Source organism: Hirundo rustica, chromosome 1 (assembly GCF_015227805.2).
Source record: "Hirundo rustica isolate bHirRus1 chromosome 1, bHirRus1.pri.v3, whole genome shotgun sequence".
NCBI classification, from domain to species: Eukaryota; Metazoa; Chordata; class Aves; order Passeriformes; family Hirundinidae; genus Hirundo; species Hirundo rustica.
In genome coordinates, this window is record NC_053450.1 from 46,155,983 (window position 1) to 46,173,271 (window position 17,289).

The following is a 17,289-nucleotide window of genomic DNA, read 5'->3' on the forward strand; positions in this document are numbered from 1 at the left end:
GTGTGCGGGATAGTCCTTACTCACTAGAACTTTAAAATGGATCCATGGCTGGCTTTAATGGAAAAATCTCTTCTCCCTAGGCTTTCTCTGAGCTGCTAGCTTCTATAATGAACTGTGACTAGGGAGACCCTTAAGTGAGAATAACAGAGAAAATTTATGGCACTACAGCGAGGTTACATGTATTCACACAACCCAATCTAAGCAGGAGCAGGACAGTTTAGCACCTGGATTGAAAATCCAGGGGAACTCTCCTCCACACAGGTCTTGGCTGCCTACGGCTGTTACAGATCCTGGAGCACTTTTCAACGAATCTAAGCTTTGGACAGGGCAATTACACTTCCTAGTTAACCCCCCTTAGAAATCCGAGCAGCACCCAGCTCTCTACCCTCTGCTCTGAAACACTTCGATTTCAGCTGGTGGGCGTTGTTCAGCCTCCTGCCAAAGGCGGTGCTGCGCGGGTTGGGGAAGAGATCCTTGTGTGGTCTCAACAGCGTGCGAGATGACTTGAGACCTGCTGGAGTAAAAGATGTTGCAAAAACGTGAGCGGTTACATTAGTGTTACTCCAGGAGAGGCCTCCGTGCCATGAGTGAGCTATGGGGCAGTGAATCAGGGAGGATTTTAGACTGCTGGGGTAGTCCTAGGAACGCAGCACTGCAGCAAAATGCCTAAAGGAGAGAGACAGAAGTCAGTTGAGCGCAGCTTTGGAAACTCAGAACTCCTCTGTGCTTACCCCACCTTAGCAAAGACCAGAGCTATTTCTTCAAGGACTTCTCTGAAGAAATGTAAGCAAAGAGATATTCCCATTAAAGAGAGATAATGCCATTTATCTACATGGTTGGCCTGTCGTCACAATAAGCAGATAAGGTTTACAAGGCGCGCGTGAAGCTCCAGTTAAACATTTCTCTCCGTCATCCCGTTTCCCATAGACGACAATAAAGTTACTACCGCTACCTGTTTTAGTAGCTAATTAAAGCTATGAGTTGCCTCTACCTGGCAGCTTAGACATATTTATTGGCTAGCACAGCGAGAGCTAACCCTGGATATGTAACAGCAAACAAAACCCTTTAGCAAAGCTCTTCATCTCCGGTCGGAGGGGAGGGAGCGCGATGTCACGGGCGGTGCGGGCGCACACAGGGGTGGCCGGGGGGGCTCACCTGCCCCGCCGGGGCCGGGGGTGTCCCGCTCTGCCGGGCCCCTCCCCAGCCCGCCCGGCCCCAAAGTTTGGCGAGGAAAGTTGGCGTGTAGGCGCCGCGGCGGGAGCGGCTCCCGGGAGCGGCGGGCAGGTGAGGGGCTGCCGCCGGGCACCCACCTGGACGGGCGGGAGGGCGGGCGAGCCTGCGGCGGGATCTCCTCCGCGGCCCCGGCGGCAGCCGCTCCCCGCCGGCACCGCCCAGCCCCGCGGCGCCGCGGCGTGAGCGGGGGAGCCGGGGCCGGCGGCACGGCCGTCCCGGTGGCACGGCCGTCCCGGTGCGCTCAGCGCCGAGCGGCCCTGCGGGACGAGGGTCAGCCCCGGCGCGTCCCCGGAGAGGGCTCCAGGGCCGGGAGCGGCGCCGAGGGGGAGCGGCGCGTCCCCAGGAGTTGAGGAGGTCGCGGAGCCCCCGCTGCGGCACCGCGCTCCCCACGCCGAGCAACTTTTCCGCGGACTCCCTGCGCCCACACGCACCCCCCTCCTTCGTCACACACCGGGAATCGGGAATTCGTGGCACGTCGCCAAAATAAAAAACATGGGCTGGTATTCTGCCCGTGCGTTTTCTAGCAGTAAGAGTGAATGACTGGGGCAGGCTGCGAGTATTGTTGGCGCGCTGATAGCACCTCGGTTCACTGCAGTCCGTAAACAAGACCGTGTCATTTCAACAGTTCAAAAAAGGGAAGATCTGGCTTTGACACAGTTCTTTTGCTAATGTTCCGTATCCTGAGAGTGGGATAATCCTGTTAGAAGACTGAAAGCCATCAAGTTGCTGTCTTGTGAGCAGTGTTTTTGTTTAACTTCCAAAAATCCAGGTGACTTCCATGGGACTGCTTGCTGACTCCCAGGAGTGCTTCAGACAGGTAAGAGCTGAGTGTGCCAAACTTACCTTTTCCTGCTGAGGTCCCTCAGTCCTGACTGGGAAATGTTGCTAAGAATAATAATGATTTTTCCTTTTTGAATTGAGATGTCCAGCAGCTGTAGGATGAAACCCTTGAAACTGAATACCCTGGTGATGTGGTGAAGTTCCATACCTGATGCTTTCAGTGTCTCCTCACTTCTCTGTAAGTAACTGAAACTTTCCATGATGCTGATGTATCAACCTGCATACACATTAGTAGGACAACTTGGCATTTATCTGTTCTTGATATAAGCATAACTTTTGTTTGTCTAAAGCTGCAGCTTTAAATTAATCTACAAGTGTCTGAGGCAAGTTGCTATGTGCATTAAACTGGCATGGTCTGAAGTTTAGTAGGATTTATGGTTGAGGAGCAGGACCAGGTAAGTGGTATGTGTGTTCTCAGAAGCAATGAGTCTTGCTTACGCTCATTGTTTCATTAAATGGATTTCTTTTCTTTGGAAATATATCAAAAGGGTAATGAGGAACTAGTGATGTTAATAGATTAAAATGGCGAAATCAAATGCAAACCATATTTTCTTTGCCATGTTATTAATTTTGTATAGTATGTTGTATGCTATAAAGTGCATTTAAAACAAAATGTAATTGCTATAACAACATTGTGGTCTGCTACATAACAAAGGAGAGTGGAGTTGAAAAATGTTACATATGTACAAGTTGACGGGGTGGAAAGTTACTCTAGTGATGTTGATGTTTGGAATTTCCTGACTGCTTTTAAAATTTCAAAATTTTAAGCTCTATTTTTTTAAAAAAATATTATTGTTTCATAATTGGCAGTGGGTGAATGAAGAATGCTCACTTTGATGAAAACAAGTCTCTCCTTTGAAGAGAAATCCCTATATGTTTCATAAAACAATATTTCATTATTTGTGTCTTAGGGAGCTCTAACAGAATTCTCTTAACTTGATTTGCAGTGTTGGTAGGTAGTAATCTTCTGTTATTGCCAGTAATAAAAGTTGTGCAGTCCAGATGGTGTCTTTAATTACGCTTTTACACAGCCTTCTCATAAGCAGCTCTTCAGGTAAAGAAGTTGCTGAGGTGTCAGCAGGACTGATGTAACAGTGGGCCCGTATACTGTCTGTGTACCCCTAGTGAATTCCTATGGACAGGAAAACTCCATTGGGGGAATTTTGGTTTGGTTCTGGTTTGGTTTGGTTTGTTGGGTTTTTTTTTCTGGGGGATGTTTGGTGAGGGGTTGGTTGGTAGGTTGGTTGGTTCCGTTTTCTTAATTTTTACAAACTTTCTCAGCACCACTGTCTGACTATCTTGATCTGCTTACTCACTTAACTCAAATTTCTGTAAGGCCTTTGGCTTCACCCAGCATAACTCACTGGAGATAGAAAATGGCAAATACCGTCTGTTTATTTCTAGCAACTTTTGTAATAAACCAGAACAAAAAGTAGCACGGCCTGATATGAGGAACTGTGCAAGCATTGTTAAGAGCTGGAGCTCTGCCTTGTGCTAGTCGTTGTGAAGCCGGAAAGTTGAGATGTGGACAGTGGAAAGGTGATCCTTGAGGATCATCTGTGTGTGAAGTAGGACATGAGCTAACAGATGAGAAGTGAGGGAGGAGGGGAAGTGTTGAAGCGAGAAGATAGCCTTGCTTCCTTCTACTGACTGAAAAGTAGTCTGGGCCACTGTCCAGCAGAACATGCCTCACTGCAAAATTTTCTTGCCATGATAACTCCAGTGGAGGTACCAGAAAATGCAGTGCTTCTTGAGGTAAGGAAGAAGAAAATTAAAATAAAATTAAAAAAAAACAAAGAAAACCCACAACCAACCAACCAACCAACCAAACAAACAAAACACCACCCCAAAACTCTGTAGTTGCAGTAGCTTTCTGTGGTTTTTTTCTCATTTTGTTTTCATTAATTCAGTTCTGTCTAAGGAGATACTGAGCGGGTGGGATTTTGTAGTATCCCGCAGTGATATGAAAGCTTTGACCATTATAAAGATTTTCTGGGTTTTTTCACCTGTATTCTGCTGGTTAACCCAGCATCTTGATATTCTTTATTTCCAGGTGAAGGAAAGAAAGGTGTAATTAAGAGGAAAAGTTTCTAAATTGTTGGAGGCAACTTAATGTTTTCCTTTTGCATGTCCTTGATTTTGGAACTAGGTAATGGTGAGGGTTATGGCGGCAAGGGAATCTAAAGTTAGCCAAACATACTAAACAGATGCCATTGGTTTTGTATGGTCTAGAATAGGAAGGAGCCAGGAAGTGCTGAGGTGCCTCTCCTCAGCTGCAGGTATATTTGATTGCAAGGAAGAAAAAGTTGGATGATTTACAGAAAAGCCAAAAGCAGGAGTTACACTCTTCTCCATTTTTGGGGGGCTGTGTTATTTCAATTGCTTATGTTGGCCCTGTACAGGAATGTATTTATTTGAACACAAAACACAATGGGGAAAATGCAAGGCTTTTATATCAGTAGAATGAGGATTCTTGAAACTCTTAATATTTCACAAATACTAAACTATTCAGACTCAGAAATTAATGACTATAGCCCTGTAAAATTTCTAAAATTTTGCTGTGGATATCATCTAAGGCACATAGTGCTACTGTCTGCCAGGTTTACTACTTTTCCAAGGTGGATAAGTATATGTAGTTATCTCTCTCCAGTACTCAAAAGAACTTGAAATTTTGGGGTGTGTGGCTTGAGTTGAAACAGGTGGGACATTTTGGTCTATACATCCCAAAGAGGTGGGAGTGATGTTGGACAAAAGCAAGAATCTAGTTCAGCATAGGTGGAAGGCACAGAGCAGTTTCTCAGGCTGTGCTAGTTCCCTCATAGCAAGAACCATCCAGCAGGATGGTCAAGGTATCACCCAGGGGAGCAACGTTGCCCAGGACTGGAAACAACAACAAAAAAAAAAGATTCAAAGCTTGAGCAGGGATGCTGAACTTCTGTCTGGATATGGCTGATCTCTTTTGAAGTACTTGTGCTGAAAGTAACTGCTTCTTGGCTTTTCACAGCCACAAGAAAGCATTTATCTTGATTAAAGAATATTTGTCGGTATTTCCTCATGCCCAGGATGCCTGAGAGTGTAATCCATGACCGTTGCTTTTTAATACAAAAGGAGCAAATTTGTCAGTGTTGTGCAGCCATTTTTCAAGTTCTACTAGAAGACTTACAGACACAGACTTTTTTAAATGTCACTGTAATTTTTTCATATGTGGGTTACAAATCACTGTGTTAAATAAATTAAACTACCCATTCAAGCTGAAAGGTCTTTAAAATCTTATAAGGTAGCAAAATAGTTTGGTTTAATGTATTTAGATTCTAACCTGCGCTAAAATCAGTAGTCTTAATTTAAAGTAATGTTGCTCTTGTTTAAAACGCATCTTAAAACTCAGCCAACAAATAAATGAAGAACAGAGTTTCATATAAATTAAATTTAGAGTAAATTAAACTAATAGTAAGCAGCACGTAAACTCTTGATACAAAGGTAACTATAACAACTGTGATGGTGGGGTGAATCTGCCTTAGGGTGTGTTTGATAGCTCAAAACAAAACAAAACAAAAAAAAAAAAAAAAACCAAAAAAAAAACAAGGACAAACAAACAAACAAAAAACCCACCTTGAACTACTGTTTCCTTTTACAGACTTCTTTCCATTCAAACCAAAACTAACCTAGTAGAAAAACATCTGTTTTCTTATTAACAGATTAATTCACTTAAAAGTGCTCCTTACTTTACCGTGCATTTTCATAATCACATTTGAGGACTTGTAGATGGTGCTGCATGCAACCATGATGGTGTTTGGGCAAGGTCAGTTATATATCCTATGCTGTCATAAATCATGGATATATGTGATAATAGCTACTGCTAAAACAAAAAACATTGGCACTGTTCCTTGGGTAAATTTTTCTTGGGCTGGAATTTGCTTAAACTTGGTCAGAAAGCCTTCATGGTTGTGGCAAGAGCTGCGCATACAGGGAGGATGAGAGCAGCAGTGCCAGCCTACAAGCGTCAGAAATGTTCATGGCAATGTGGTGTGACATGCTTTTCTTTCAATATCATCCATGAGGCCTGAGAAAGCTTTCCTTGCCCACTCAAGCACACTGTTTTTCAGAAAGAAGGGCTGAATATATGCAAGATTTGTGTAGTCAGAGATGGAAGAAAGTAATAACATCACAAAAGTAGGCTTATTTGGAAGTATGCGCTATCTTTGTGTGTTGTCCAGATTCCTCACATTTTTATTATGAGAGAAACTAGTGAATCCCAAACAGCAAGAAACTGATTCCCACTTTCCAGTACCTCTAATTTAAGTAATTTATTTCAGAGATATATACAGACCCAGACATCTTATTTATTTGCTGCCTTTTTCTTTTTTTTTTTCTTTTTTTTTTTTTTTTTTCTCCTAATCCAGATGCTGTCAATGTCCTGTCACATGAACAAAACAGCTTTTGTTTGCGGGAAAACAGAAGAGGTTTGTATTCGTCGATTCTAGGACTGGTGGTTCTTGAAGCATTGCTTAAGCTGGGAAGCTTCTGTCTCATCAGCCTAGTAACTTCTGAAGACATGAAAACAGTCCCTTTGCTGCAGCACTGAAGTTAGGTGCAAAGCCCTAAGCAGCCTTGTAGCATAGATAGAGAGCACTGCAAGTCTGAGAGTGCTGAGAGCACTCTAGGAAAAAAAGGTGATAGCAGCTATGAAGAGCTGGGTGAAAGGAGGCTCCACTACCCACACCTATACAAAAAGCATTTCACAGCATTCCCCAAGTACTTTCTTTGTTTTTGCCCAATTCTCACTGCTTCCTTCTAATCCTGTGCATCATCACAATAGCTGCAAACAGGCATTTGTATATAACGTAGGAAATTCCCTCTCTGTAGAATCAAAGCAGAAAGAGCAAAGAATAAAGCCTCTATCACCTTCCTTTCATGTGCCTGGTTCCTAGGAGTTACTTCATGATCCTTACAAAAAAAAGACTTCAAATGGAATATTTACATTCTATTAATGTCTAGATACCTGTCTTCTACAGAACAATTACACATAAAATGATTAATATTTAAACCGTGCCTTACATTTTCTGCAGGCAAGTTTGTGCTAAAGTTTAATGGCACAGAACTGGAAAAATAACTGAAAATCTTGAACAGTTTTGTTGTTCTTGAAATCTTTTGCATCTTTCTAACATAGTTACTTTGTTCATTCCACAGCTGTTTTTAATGGGACTTCTGCTAAGTTCTATGTGTACTGTATTTTTAGAAACTCAGCAATTGTAGACGCAACAGTGCTGAGTTATTAAAAAATACAAACTTGTGGAACACGGAGTACTTGTAGGATTCAGAATAACTGTTAAGTGCCTGCATTTTCTTTTCTGTATATTTAACAGATTTGTCTTTCCAATTTCTTCCAGTAGGCTGTATTCCTTTAAAAACTTGAGTTTTTTTCTGTCATTCTTTGTGGGAGTTCATCAGACACTTCTGTTGTATGCACTGACAATGGTCTCCATTATGTTGAATTTTAAGGCATTTTCTTTTGCTGTGCAGGCCAGTTTCAACAACTGCTCTTCAGCTTCTAAAATGCACTTTCAAAATGAGCACATTCTCATTCAGGTTAAGGAGCTGTCCTCTAGTGGGGGACAGTGTCTTCACGTTCTGATGTTATAAAATGAATTTTATGGCCCCTTTGTGGCAGATGTAGGGTATCAGGTAAATTACTTCCTCTGGGCCCACTTCTGTTCAATAAAGTAATCTTTTTGATAAGTTTTTACAGTTGAGCTCGTTTCCATTAAACTTAGTGGCAAGAATTGAGTTCCTGACAAGTCCCTCTCCATATTAGAAAGCACAGCTGAATAAAAAGATGAGCCATTAATTCACTTTCTTTTCTGTTAACCATACTATCTTATGCTGACATTTCCTAATCCTGCAAAACTCAACTCAGATTCATATTTGAGGGTGAACATCATTGTGTGACTCCTCGTTGCACAGGATGAACCGATGCCGAGGCTCTGCCAGCGGCGTGGTTGTGCTGTGGGCTGACCCATCCTTGAAGACACATGATTGTACAGTCCAGAAGCAGAGGTGCTGGGATGCCCATCACAGGGGGCTGGCAGTCTCTTGGAGTGTCACCCAGCCACCTCGGAGGCTCCAGCTGCTTGCTGTAGCTTCCCAGCTGTGATGGTTGGTGGGCAGAGTGGGGCATTGGTGTGATACCCAGTGATCTCATTTGGGTCATTACCTCCCTCTCTTATGACAGCAGGTGATGTTTGCTCTTTTAGAGGTGGAATGGTCTTTTCAGCCACTTTGAGAAACGCGTCTGCTTGGAACTCCTCCGGGGGTAGAAAGAACATAGAGGCTGTGAGCAGAAATATAAGCACTGAAAGCAATAGCTTGTGAGAGTTCCAGCTTGTGTATAGTATGCTGTTAACACGGTCTCTGGCAAAGAATAAAAATGTAACTCGAGAACAACCTCCTTCTCTTGTTATTCCAGGTTGATGTCTCTGGGGAAGATACCGAAGAAGATACGGGCATGCTGAAGACCAGAAGAGTGAGGAATGAGTCCTTCTGAAAGCTGAAGAGAAGCCCCCTCGAAGGGTCATGAACCTAAGACAAGTCTTCGTGTCTGTACTGCTGTTTGGAGTAGCTGGTCTACTCCTCTTCATGTATCTGCAAGCTTGGATTGAAGAACAACATACAGGTACATTAGATTTTCTCTCTTGCCCTCTCTCTCTTTTTTTTTTTTTTTTTTTTTTTTTTTTAAATGTAGTTACATGTATTATTTTAGGTTGACCATAAAACCTATTGAGGACAGTTGGGGGTGGAGTCTCCCCTTCCCTTCAGAAGTAAAATGGCATTGAAAATGAGCCTTTTTTAATTGCTACACTTCATTAAGGAATTTCTTCAGTCACATGAAAAGATGCTTCCAGCTACTTAATCGTATTGTATCAGCTTCATTTGCAAAAGCAAGTGTTGCAAAAGCATTCTGCACGTCCTATTTAGAAATTATTCTCTGTGATGATTTGTTGTGGGTTTTGTACATTACATTTTGTGTGGTAAAGCAATTTTTGGAGAATAACTGCTGTGTTTTGTAGACAAAAGTGGTCTTCTAAGCAGCAGTGGTCATGGAATCATCCTTTCCCTTTCTTTTTTATTCTTGTTTGTTTGAGACTGGGCTTCCAAGATTTTTATATGTAGTATCAGAGTCATATTGCAACGTCAGGTAAGTCTGTGTTAGCACTGGCTCAGGATTACACTTCTGAATTGTATTTCTGTTGTTCCCAATTCATGATGTTTTGGGTTGCACCCCAGCTTGATCTAGATTCTCCTATGTATGAAACTAAACCAGGTTATTTACCTCAACCCCTACCGGAAGCTCAGTTCATGAGATGAGTCTAGAGTGAGTCTGAAGTAACCTTCCACAAAATGTATAAGGGGTTCACATCAGTAAGGTCCTCCACGGTTTTGCTCTGCAGGTCTACTTCTGTGAGGGCATATCTTAGATTTTACTTGTATACTTGTATTGGAGCATTAGGGTTCTGTTTTCAAGGTTTGGGTTTGGTTGGGGGTTTTTTGGATTGTTTGGTTTATATGCCTCGGTTTTGTTTTCTTTTTGTCAGTGTTTTTTTTTTTTTGTTCATTCCGACTTGTTAAGTCTTGACTTTTAGATACTCATTTCTCTCACTCAGCTTCCATTTCCTCTACAAAACTCTCATTTTTTGTATGTTGATACCATTGTGAAGAAATATATCTGTAAAATCACATTAGTCTCTGGCTTTATTGATATCTGCTGTTATTCAATATGAGCTGCTAGGCTCCAGTATGTTTTAGAGAGCAGTGTTGAGGGGGAAATACAGTGCATCATTTCTGCAATTGTTTGACAACGACCTTGAGGGGTTTTTTCAACTAAATGCAGTGATCACAGCATTAATTTTGGCTTGTTAATTTTTCTTGGCTGCCCCAAAGTATTCACAAGCTTGTATTAACAAAACTGTTGTAAGAGGTAATACAGGCTCCATTTGAAAATGTTCCCTTGTAATCAGTTGTTGACAGAATGGTGCTGGCAGAAACTGGGCAGGAAGCAGGGGGGACTCTTCCTTGAAAATCTCTGCTGTTGTCAGGAATGTTAAGGGCAGATATCCTTGCTTTCAAGGTAGTTCAGGAATGCAGATGATGACTGTAGATTATTGATTTATTTACTTGCTGGCATTCTTCACATTCTTTGCATCTTTTCTTGTGCTGTAATTAACCTTTCTTTCCTTGCAGTGCTCCTTTTTGCTGTTTGTTGATCCTCTTGCTGTTTTTTTCACCTTTTTGTTTCTTACCGCAGGTTGTTTTTTGTTTGGTTTTTTTTTAACTTTCTTCTGAATGTATTTCTCTACCATTAAAAAGAAACAGGAAAAATAAAATAAAGGTTGAATTAGGACAGACTCTGTTCTTTTTGCCAACCAGATGCTTTCTTTGGGGTTTTCTTTGATATATTGCTATAATCTTCTTCGGGAGAGAGGCTTCTCCTCGCACACATAAGTCATTTCCATGTGGAAACATTTCTCTAATAAAATGGAAGCTATCAGAGAATAACAGAACAGTTAGTGAGCTTAAAGTGTGACTGCAGTTTTGAGTGCCCTTTTATCTCACTGGACTGCTGTTGTGACAGCACTTCATCAAGATCCAAAAAAAAAAGAATTTTGGCATTCTCTACAGTAGCAGTAGAGCAGGTATATGGTCATGCACATTGGCACGAGCATGGCAAAACCTCATTCTTTGGTGCCTGCTCTTGCTTCTTCTTCCAATTTTACATTTAGAGAGCTATTCTTTTTTATTTCAAACACCTGTATCTCCCCTAAACCTTCTGTGGCACAATTCTCTAATGCTCCCCTCCTGTACACTGCTTTAGAGTTGATATGAAATAGAACATATTTGCATATTCACAATAGACATTAGTTCAGTTATGGGCATTTTGCAATTTTTTTCCCTCTTCTGCTCTGTTTTTCATATTTCCATGTGTTGTGCTCTATGGCTTTTTTGGGGATGAGCTGTATCTGGAGAATCCTAAACTGACAAGTATCCTTGCAAGGATTTCATATGTTCCTTTAATCCTCTTGCTAGCTGCACAGCTGTAAGACATCTACTTTTAATCTGCAAGTGGCTGAGCATGTGAGGTGAAGTTGTGTTAGGAAATGGAAAGTGCACCTCGTGCTTCTCAATTGCTGTGCTACAGGCCTGTAGAGACAAGTGTTGGTTGTGGGCAGAACTATTTTTATCTTCCACAGTGCCCTGTTCAAGAGCTATGCAAACATAAATGGAAGGATGGAAAGTTGGATATGTTTGAGTTAGGAAAATATGTGTTTTGCACCTGTGAAATGCTTCTCCTTACCATCCCATTCTTCTCAATATCTGGAGCCTTTATAAATCACAATCTCTGGAAAAGATAATGAATTTTACTCTGTTGTGGTTTGTAATATTCATGCTTACTTCTCAGGCTCTCCAAACTGTGGTGTGAATTATTTCCAATCAGATGTAGATTTTTGGGGGAACTGGGAAATTATATGGTAGTTTTCAATTCCCTTACTAATGTTTTTTCCTACTGTTTGAAGTTGGACTGTTTTCTTTCACACTTGCTGTTCTTATTGCCACTTTTTCCATCTATTCATAATTTTTCACATAAGATCCAATGCCAGTTTTTATTCATAGTTTGCTTTCTGTCTTTTTGGGTCTCTTAGTTCTACTTCCTGTTCACATCACTGAGATCTCAACTGTGATATGATTCCTGTTTTTCTTATTTTGCTCTAGACTGATATTATCTGAACATGTTTTTCTGATTTATTTTTACAATCTTCCTTCATTACTCAAATGTATCCAGCCCAGGAACACCTCTAATTTTTCATCCTGTCCATCTACTCCAGATGCACCTGCAGGCTCAGCAGCTGGATGCACCTCTCAGCACAGCCATGTCTTCTGCTCCCTCCCACTGTGCTTGGACTCTTCAGAATATTTCTAGCCATGTTTATCATCCCTACGCTTTAAAAAAGAGAAAATCTTTCATTTAAAGACGTCTAAGAAACAGCTGCTAGCTACGTGGTGGCCCTCTCTGATGGCTTTTCAGAGACATTAGCAGACTGAGAGAACAGGGGAGATTTGGCTCTGGGCATGCAGTGTATAAAGACAGGATGATGTATCTTTACTTCCGTTGGGTAGCTTCAGTTCACCTCACTGGAGTAATTGGGAACAGACTTGTCAATAGTCCAATGTGAGCATCTATACGTACAGACTGCATCTGGATGAAATTTCACTGACAACATTGATAATGTGGTACATATGGGGCACTTCATATTCTCCATATATAAATATATTCATTATATATAAATTCACATACATGAATGAAGCTTGATGCAAATTCAGCTGGATCCTACAGCTTTACTTGACAGTTCTCCACACGGTCTTGCATTATGTAGTGCAAGCATCAAATATTGTGGCACTGATTAAGAAGCAATCACTATTTGTTACAAGGTTAGAAATTTCCAGCGCTTTTGATCTCATTCAGGTGAAGCAAATCACTGTGTCTTCCAGGGCTGATGTTGAGTTCTGTACCATGAATCACTTGAATTAGGGGGTTGTGGGGTGCAAAGGACACTAGCAATTTAATCCTGAAATTTTAGAGATACGAATTGGAGTTTTAAGATAGGGATTCTAATCCTGTACTTTAAAACTCTTCCTTTTTAGGGGGACTGATGTGATTTAGCGTGACTGATTACTACAAAACAGTCTGAGAATATCTTTGAATAGAACTGTATGCTGGGTTTGTTGTTTGGGGTTTTGCCATGTGTTGGGTTTTTTTGGGTTTTTTTCCTTCTCTCAAAGTTTGTGTAATTATTTTTTTGTGAAGTGTGTCTACTAAATCCATGATTATGAAGGACTACTTTAGAATCGTCTTACTGCTAATTAAAGGGCTTCACTGCCCTCCCATAGATTTCTGGTTACTGAGGGTGAAAAATTCTTCAGCTCCTCTTTCCCAGCAGTTTTGTATCTCACATTAAGGATAGCGGAGATTTTTCCGTGTGCTTTCTTTTCACTTTGCAGAGTATCAGTTCTGGAGCATGGGTAGTTGCCAAGGTATCCTTCTGTAGTCCACACGCATTCCTGCAATTCTGTGCATCTACCACCTGAGGAGCTTCAGGATGCAGACCTCATACCCATTCCTCAGGCCACCAGTCTTCCTTTTGTAAAGAAGCAAAATAGAAATTCAGATAAAAATCACGTTTAAAAAAAAAGTTTGAAATTCCATGAGCTTTCATGCAATTCTTTGCATGAGCTTTCACACTTTAGTCTGCTATTGCTGTAGCCATCCAGGTTGCATCCATCGTAGATATTCCTTGGCATAAACAGTGGGCTTTTTTCCCCATCTTTCCAGAATCAGTAATCCAAGGGAGCCTTTCAGGTACTTTAGGAATCTGGTGAGATATTTTGAGTCCCTGGAGTGCCTTTTTTTCCTTGGCACTCTAAGTAACAATTGAATATGTGTGTATACACAATATTTACTCTTTACTTTGTTTTTGTGGGTTGATTTTTTTATTTAAACTTTGTCTAAATGAAGAAACGTTGATGTGGCTTGAAGAACCATTCCTATATGATGGATTGCAAAGGCAACTGTTTCACAGTATTCATAGTTTTTCTAGACAATCATCAGAAAATATATTAAAGTAATATATTTGTAGAAAAGAGGTTTGGAGAAAAAGGTCAGGAGAACATATCTCAATAATGGTTATTAATTATGAATAATTTAATTCTTCTAGTAAAATTGAAGTATTTCTACTGACAAAGTCCTGGATAGTTTATGGGAGTCTTCCTAAGTCTGCTGGAGAATATCACTGGTATGCCAGACAAATCTTCAGGTTTACAATGCCCAGTCAATACTGAGGCTGTTCCAATGAGTCTGGGTGTACTTAGGTTTTACCCTTCTGGCTGGACTATGCTGTGTTCTGTGTGTGAAATGTTTCTTTGTTGTTTTTTTGTTTGTTTGTTTTGCCTTTTTTTTTTTTTTTTTTTTTTTTTTTTTTAATATGCCCCGTTATCCAACTGAAGCACAAAAGAAAGAAGATTCAACAGGATCAGTAAAGGCTGCTTGGTGAACAATTACACAGGTATTGAAATCCCAGAAGTGCTACAAAATTTTATTAGGTGAAGTTCTCCATATAACAGAATGGATTTCCTTTCCCCCAACCCAACTTTCAGTAGATGAAAGCTGTAGGGAGAGAACAATTGCCTTTGCAGGAAAAAAAGTTAATAAGAAACAGGTAGAAATTGATATTTTCTTAAAGCATTATGGTCTAAAAACACAAGTAAAAGTTGAATATAAGAGAAAAGGGTTTTATGAGCTACTGATCATAGAGTCTCACCCTGTCTTCTGCAGTTGCAAACCCTAGAAGCTTTAAGAGAAACTATGTTAAAATTTCATATTTTGTAACACATAAGGCTGTATTTATCTATTTCTGAGGATATTCTTCCCAGGTCTGGCTGTTTAGCAGCTGTTGCATTCATTTTTTCATTCATGCATTTTCAGCTTGTATTTCATTCATTTTACTTTTATCATTCCTATAGCTAAATCACATTTAATTTCAAAAATCCTTCTGGTTTAGAAGAAATTCCAGCTTCCACATTCTGGTGGTATGAAAGAAACTAAATGGAATGAGGTTTTGGGGCTCCTCTTAACTATATATTTAGCTTCATGTTTGAGTGGAAGCTGATGACATTTCATGTGTTATTGTGTATAAGCTTTTAACAAACCACCTAACCTTGTTCATACCTAGACCACTGAGTTCTTCTTCTAGAAGGGTGTAGCACATACCTTCTTTATACTGAGGACACCTGAATATACTCTTTCTTGCCCATTTTCAAACAGAACTTTCAGAAGAGGATTCTGTAACTTTCTTGTATCTATGGGCATGTAACTGAATTCACTTCAAAATTTGAGTTGTAGTTACCGTGGAGGACTTTTTGGCTTCGTATTGAAACACTTATGAATTGGTGTCACTAGATGGACACAAAAAGAATGACACACAGTCAGGTTGTCAGAGCAAAAAGAGCGTCTTTATTTCTCAACCTCAATTTATATAGATTCTGGACAATGACCAGAGATTGGAGAATGAGGTTGCCACCTCTCCAACCCCATTGGTCAAACTAGAAGTCCATCAATTGTCCCTCCTCCAAAGAGGAATGCGAAAACAATCACTTTGTTTATGTTAAAATCCGCGAGAAACTCCACTGCAAAAATGCAAACATCAGAAGGCTCAAAAATCAGATGACAAATTGGGGGATCCTCCTTCCTGGAAAGGCTGAGTAACAGTAACATTGTCTTCAAAATGCTCTTTTCAATTGGATACAAAATATGGAATAGATGCTCTTCATGCTGTTTCCCAGTTAGTCAGACCCTCAAAACAGAATAACTGGCTGGTGTTCATAAAAGCGCTTTTTCTTTTTTTAACATAATATATGAGCTTTATCTTGTTTTCCAACTTTTGTTAAATTTTCTGACAGATGTGCTGTCATTGAGCGAAGTGGTTAGTTTTCAGTTATTGTCAACCCTTGTTGTTGCTTTTAATAGCATTTGGTTCATGGCACTTCCTCAGTTCCAGAAAGTCCTTTCCTTAAAAGCTTGTCATTCAGGCAGTACAGCCCTGCAGTCCTGCTTCTTCTGGGCATGGACTGTATGATGCAGTACCATTTAAGACAAATGTATAGTCTTACAAAGCAAGAAGGAGGGAGAAGTATTTTTCACCTGGCAAATCATCATTTAGATATAACAGTAGAAAAAAAATGAGATCACAGAATCATCTAGGTTGGAAAAGACCTATAAGATCATCAAGTTTGACCTTTGACTAGTAACTACATTGTCAGCTAAACCATAGCCTTAAAACACCGTGTCCAGTCTTTCTTGAACACCTCCAAGATTATGATTTCACCACCTCCTCAGGCAATCAGTTCCAATTCTAAAATGCTCTTTCCACAAAGAAATTCTTCCTGATGTCCAGCCTGAATTTCCCTGGTGCAGCCTGTGGCCACGTCCTCTAATTCTGTTGCTGGTTGCCTGGGAGGAGAGCTTGATCCCCATATGCTACCCCCTCCTTTAAGGGAGTTGTAGAGAGTGATAAGGTCTCCCCTGAGCCTCCTTTCCTCCAGGGTAAACAAACCCAGCTCCCTCAGCTGCTCCTCATATGACTTACTATCTAGGAGTGATGATGAAAAGATGAATGTTCTTCTTTTCCTGGCTTGTTCCATTTTCCTTGCGTGCACTGCACATTTTCAGAGGAGCAAGTGGTTGCTGCTGGAGTGTATTTAAGGCTGCTACCTCTATGTCTGATGTTGAACTGCTTTGATATGTCACTTGATTGCAAACAGTCCGGTTAAAACATGTGATGTGGTCTCTGCAAAATTCCAAGGAAAACTTTGGTTTCTTACCGGAATTAAATTAGAAATTCTGATATTTGTTTTAAGGGTGTGTATATACATACAGGTGTGCACATATATATCATATATATTTATTTAAGGGATCTCCTTTACTTTCCATCTTTTTGTAGATGGAGTAGGGAGTAGAGAGCGTTGGTAGGAGAAATATTTTAGACGGAAACCTATCTTCTAACCACAATCAGCTACTGAAATACATGGAGATGAGTTTATATGGAAGAAATTTTTGGTATTCACACTCCAGAGTCTTTGTTTCTATCTTTTCCATTTTACTCATTTGGTCTCATTGTAGACAGATTATTGCTATCAATTTGTGATATTTCTGGATCATCTTGCAATGTGTGAAACAAGCATCTAAAGATCAGGAGGGTGAGAGGTTTCAAGTAATGGGAGACATTTTAGTGTACAAGGAGTTAATGTCTGACGGGTGATGTGTATGATTTAGCTAGAAGAAAAACATGATTTGTGTCAAGGAGCAAAAGCTTCAAGGAAGAGGAGAAGTGCCTTTAACTTTTTTTTTTTTTTTAATGTGAAAAAAAAAAGGTTTTATTTTTAATTCCTTTATATTTTAAAGGTAATCATTATTTCACAGCAGCATGAATATTGGCTGGGGTTTCAAGTTTGAGTCCCTACTTCTTCAGAAAAGTGTCTCACTTTTTTGTATATATATTTTTTTAATTTATATTAATAGCATAATTAAAGAAAAATAACTTTTCTATGTTCTACGGTTTTCCTGTACAAGACACTTCCTGTCAGTTTGAACCTGGGAAGATGTATGACACATCA

General features: G+C 40.4%; 1 protein-coding gene across 4 annotated transcripts in view; it reads left to right on the top strand.

Annotated features, from left to right (window-relative positions):
- Nucleotides 1-1,200: 1,200 nt before the first annotated feature.
- CHST9 (carbohydrate sulfotransferase 9) overlaps nt 1,201-17,289 on the top strand; it is an 89,027-nt gene continuing 72,938 nt past the window's right edge. The window contains exons 1-5 of one of the 4 annotated variants that reach the window (XM_040084873.2): nt 1,201-1,284; nt 2,003-2,050; nt 2,155-2,251; nt 6,474-6,533; nt 8,537-8,743. In XM_040084873.2, coding sequence (XP_039940807.1) covers nt 8,644-8,743 — 100 coding nt within the window. In that variant the 5' untranslated portion in view covers nt 1,201-1,284; nt 2,003-2,050; nt 2,155-2,251; nt 6,474-6,533; nt 8,537-8,643. Of the gene's footprint in view, nt 1,285-1,534; nt 2,051-2,154; nt 2,252-6,473; nt 6,534-8,536; nt 8,744-17,289 lie in introns of those variants that run through there. The other 3 variants (XM_040084866.1, XM_040084881.1, XM_058423380.1) reach the window with 3 other exon arrangements.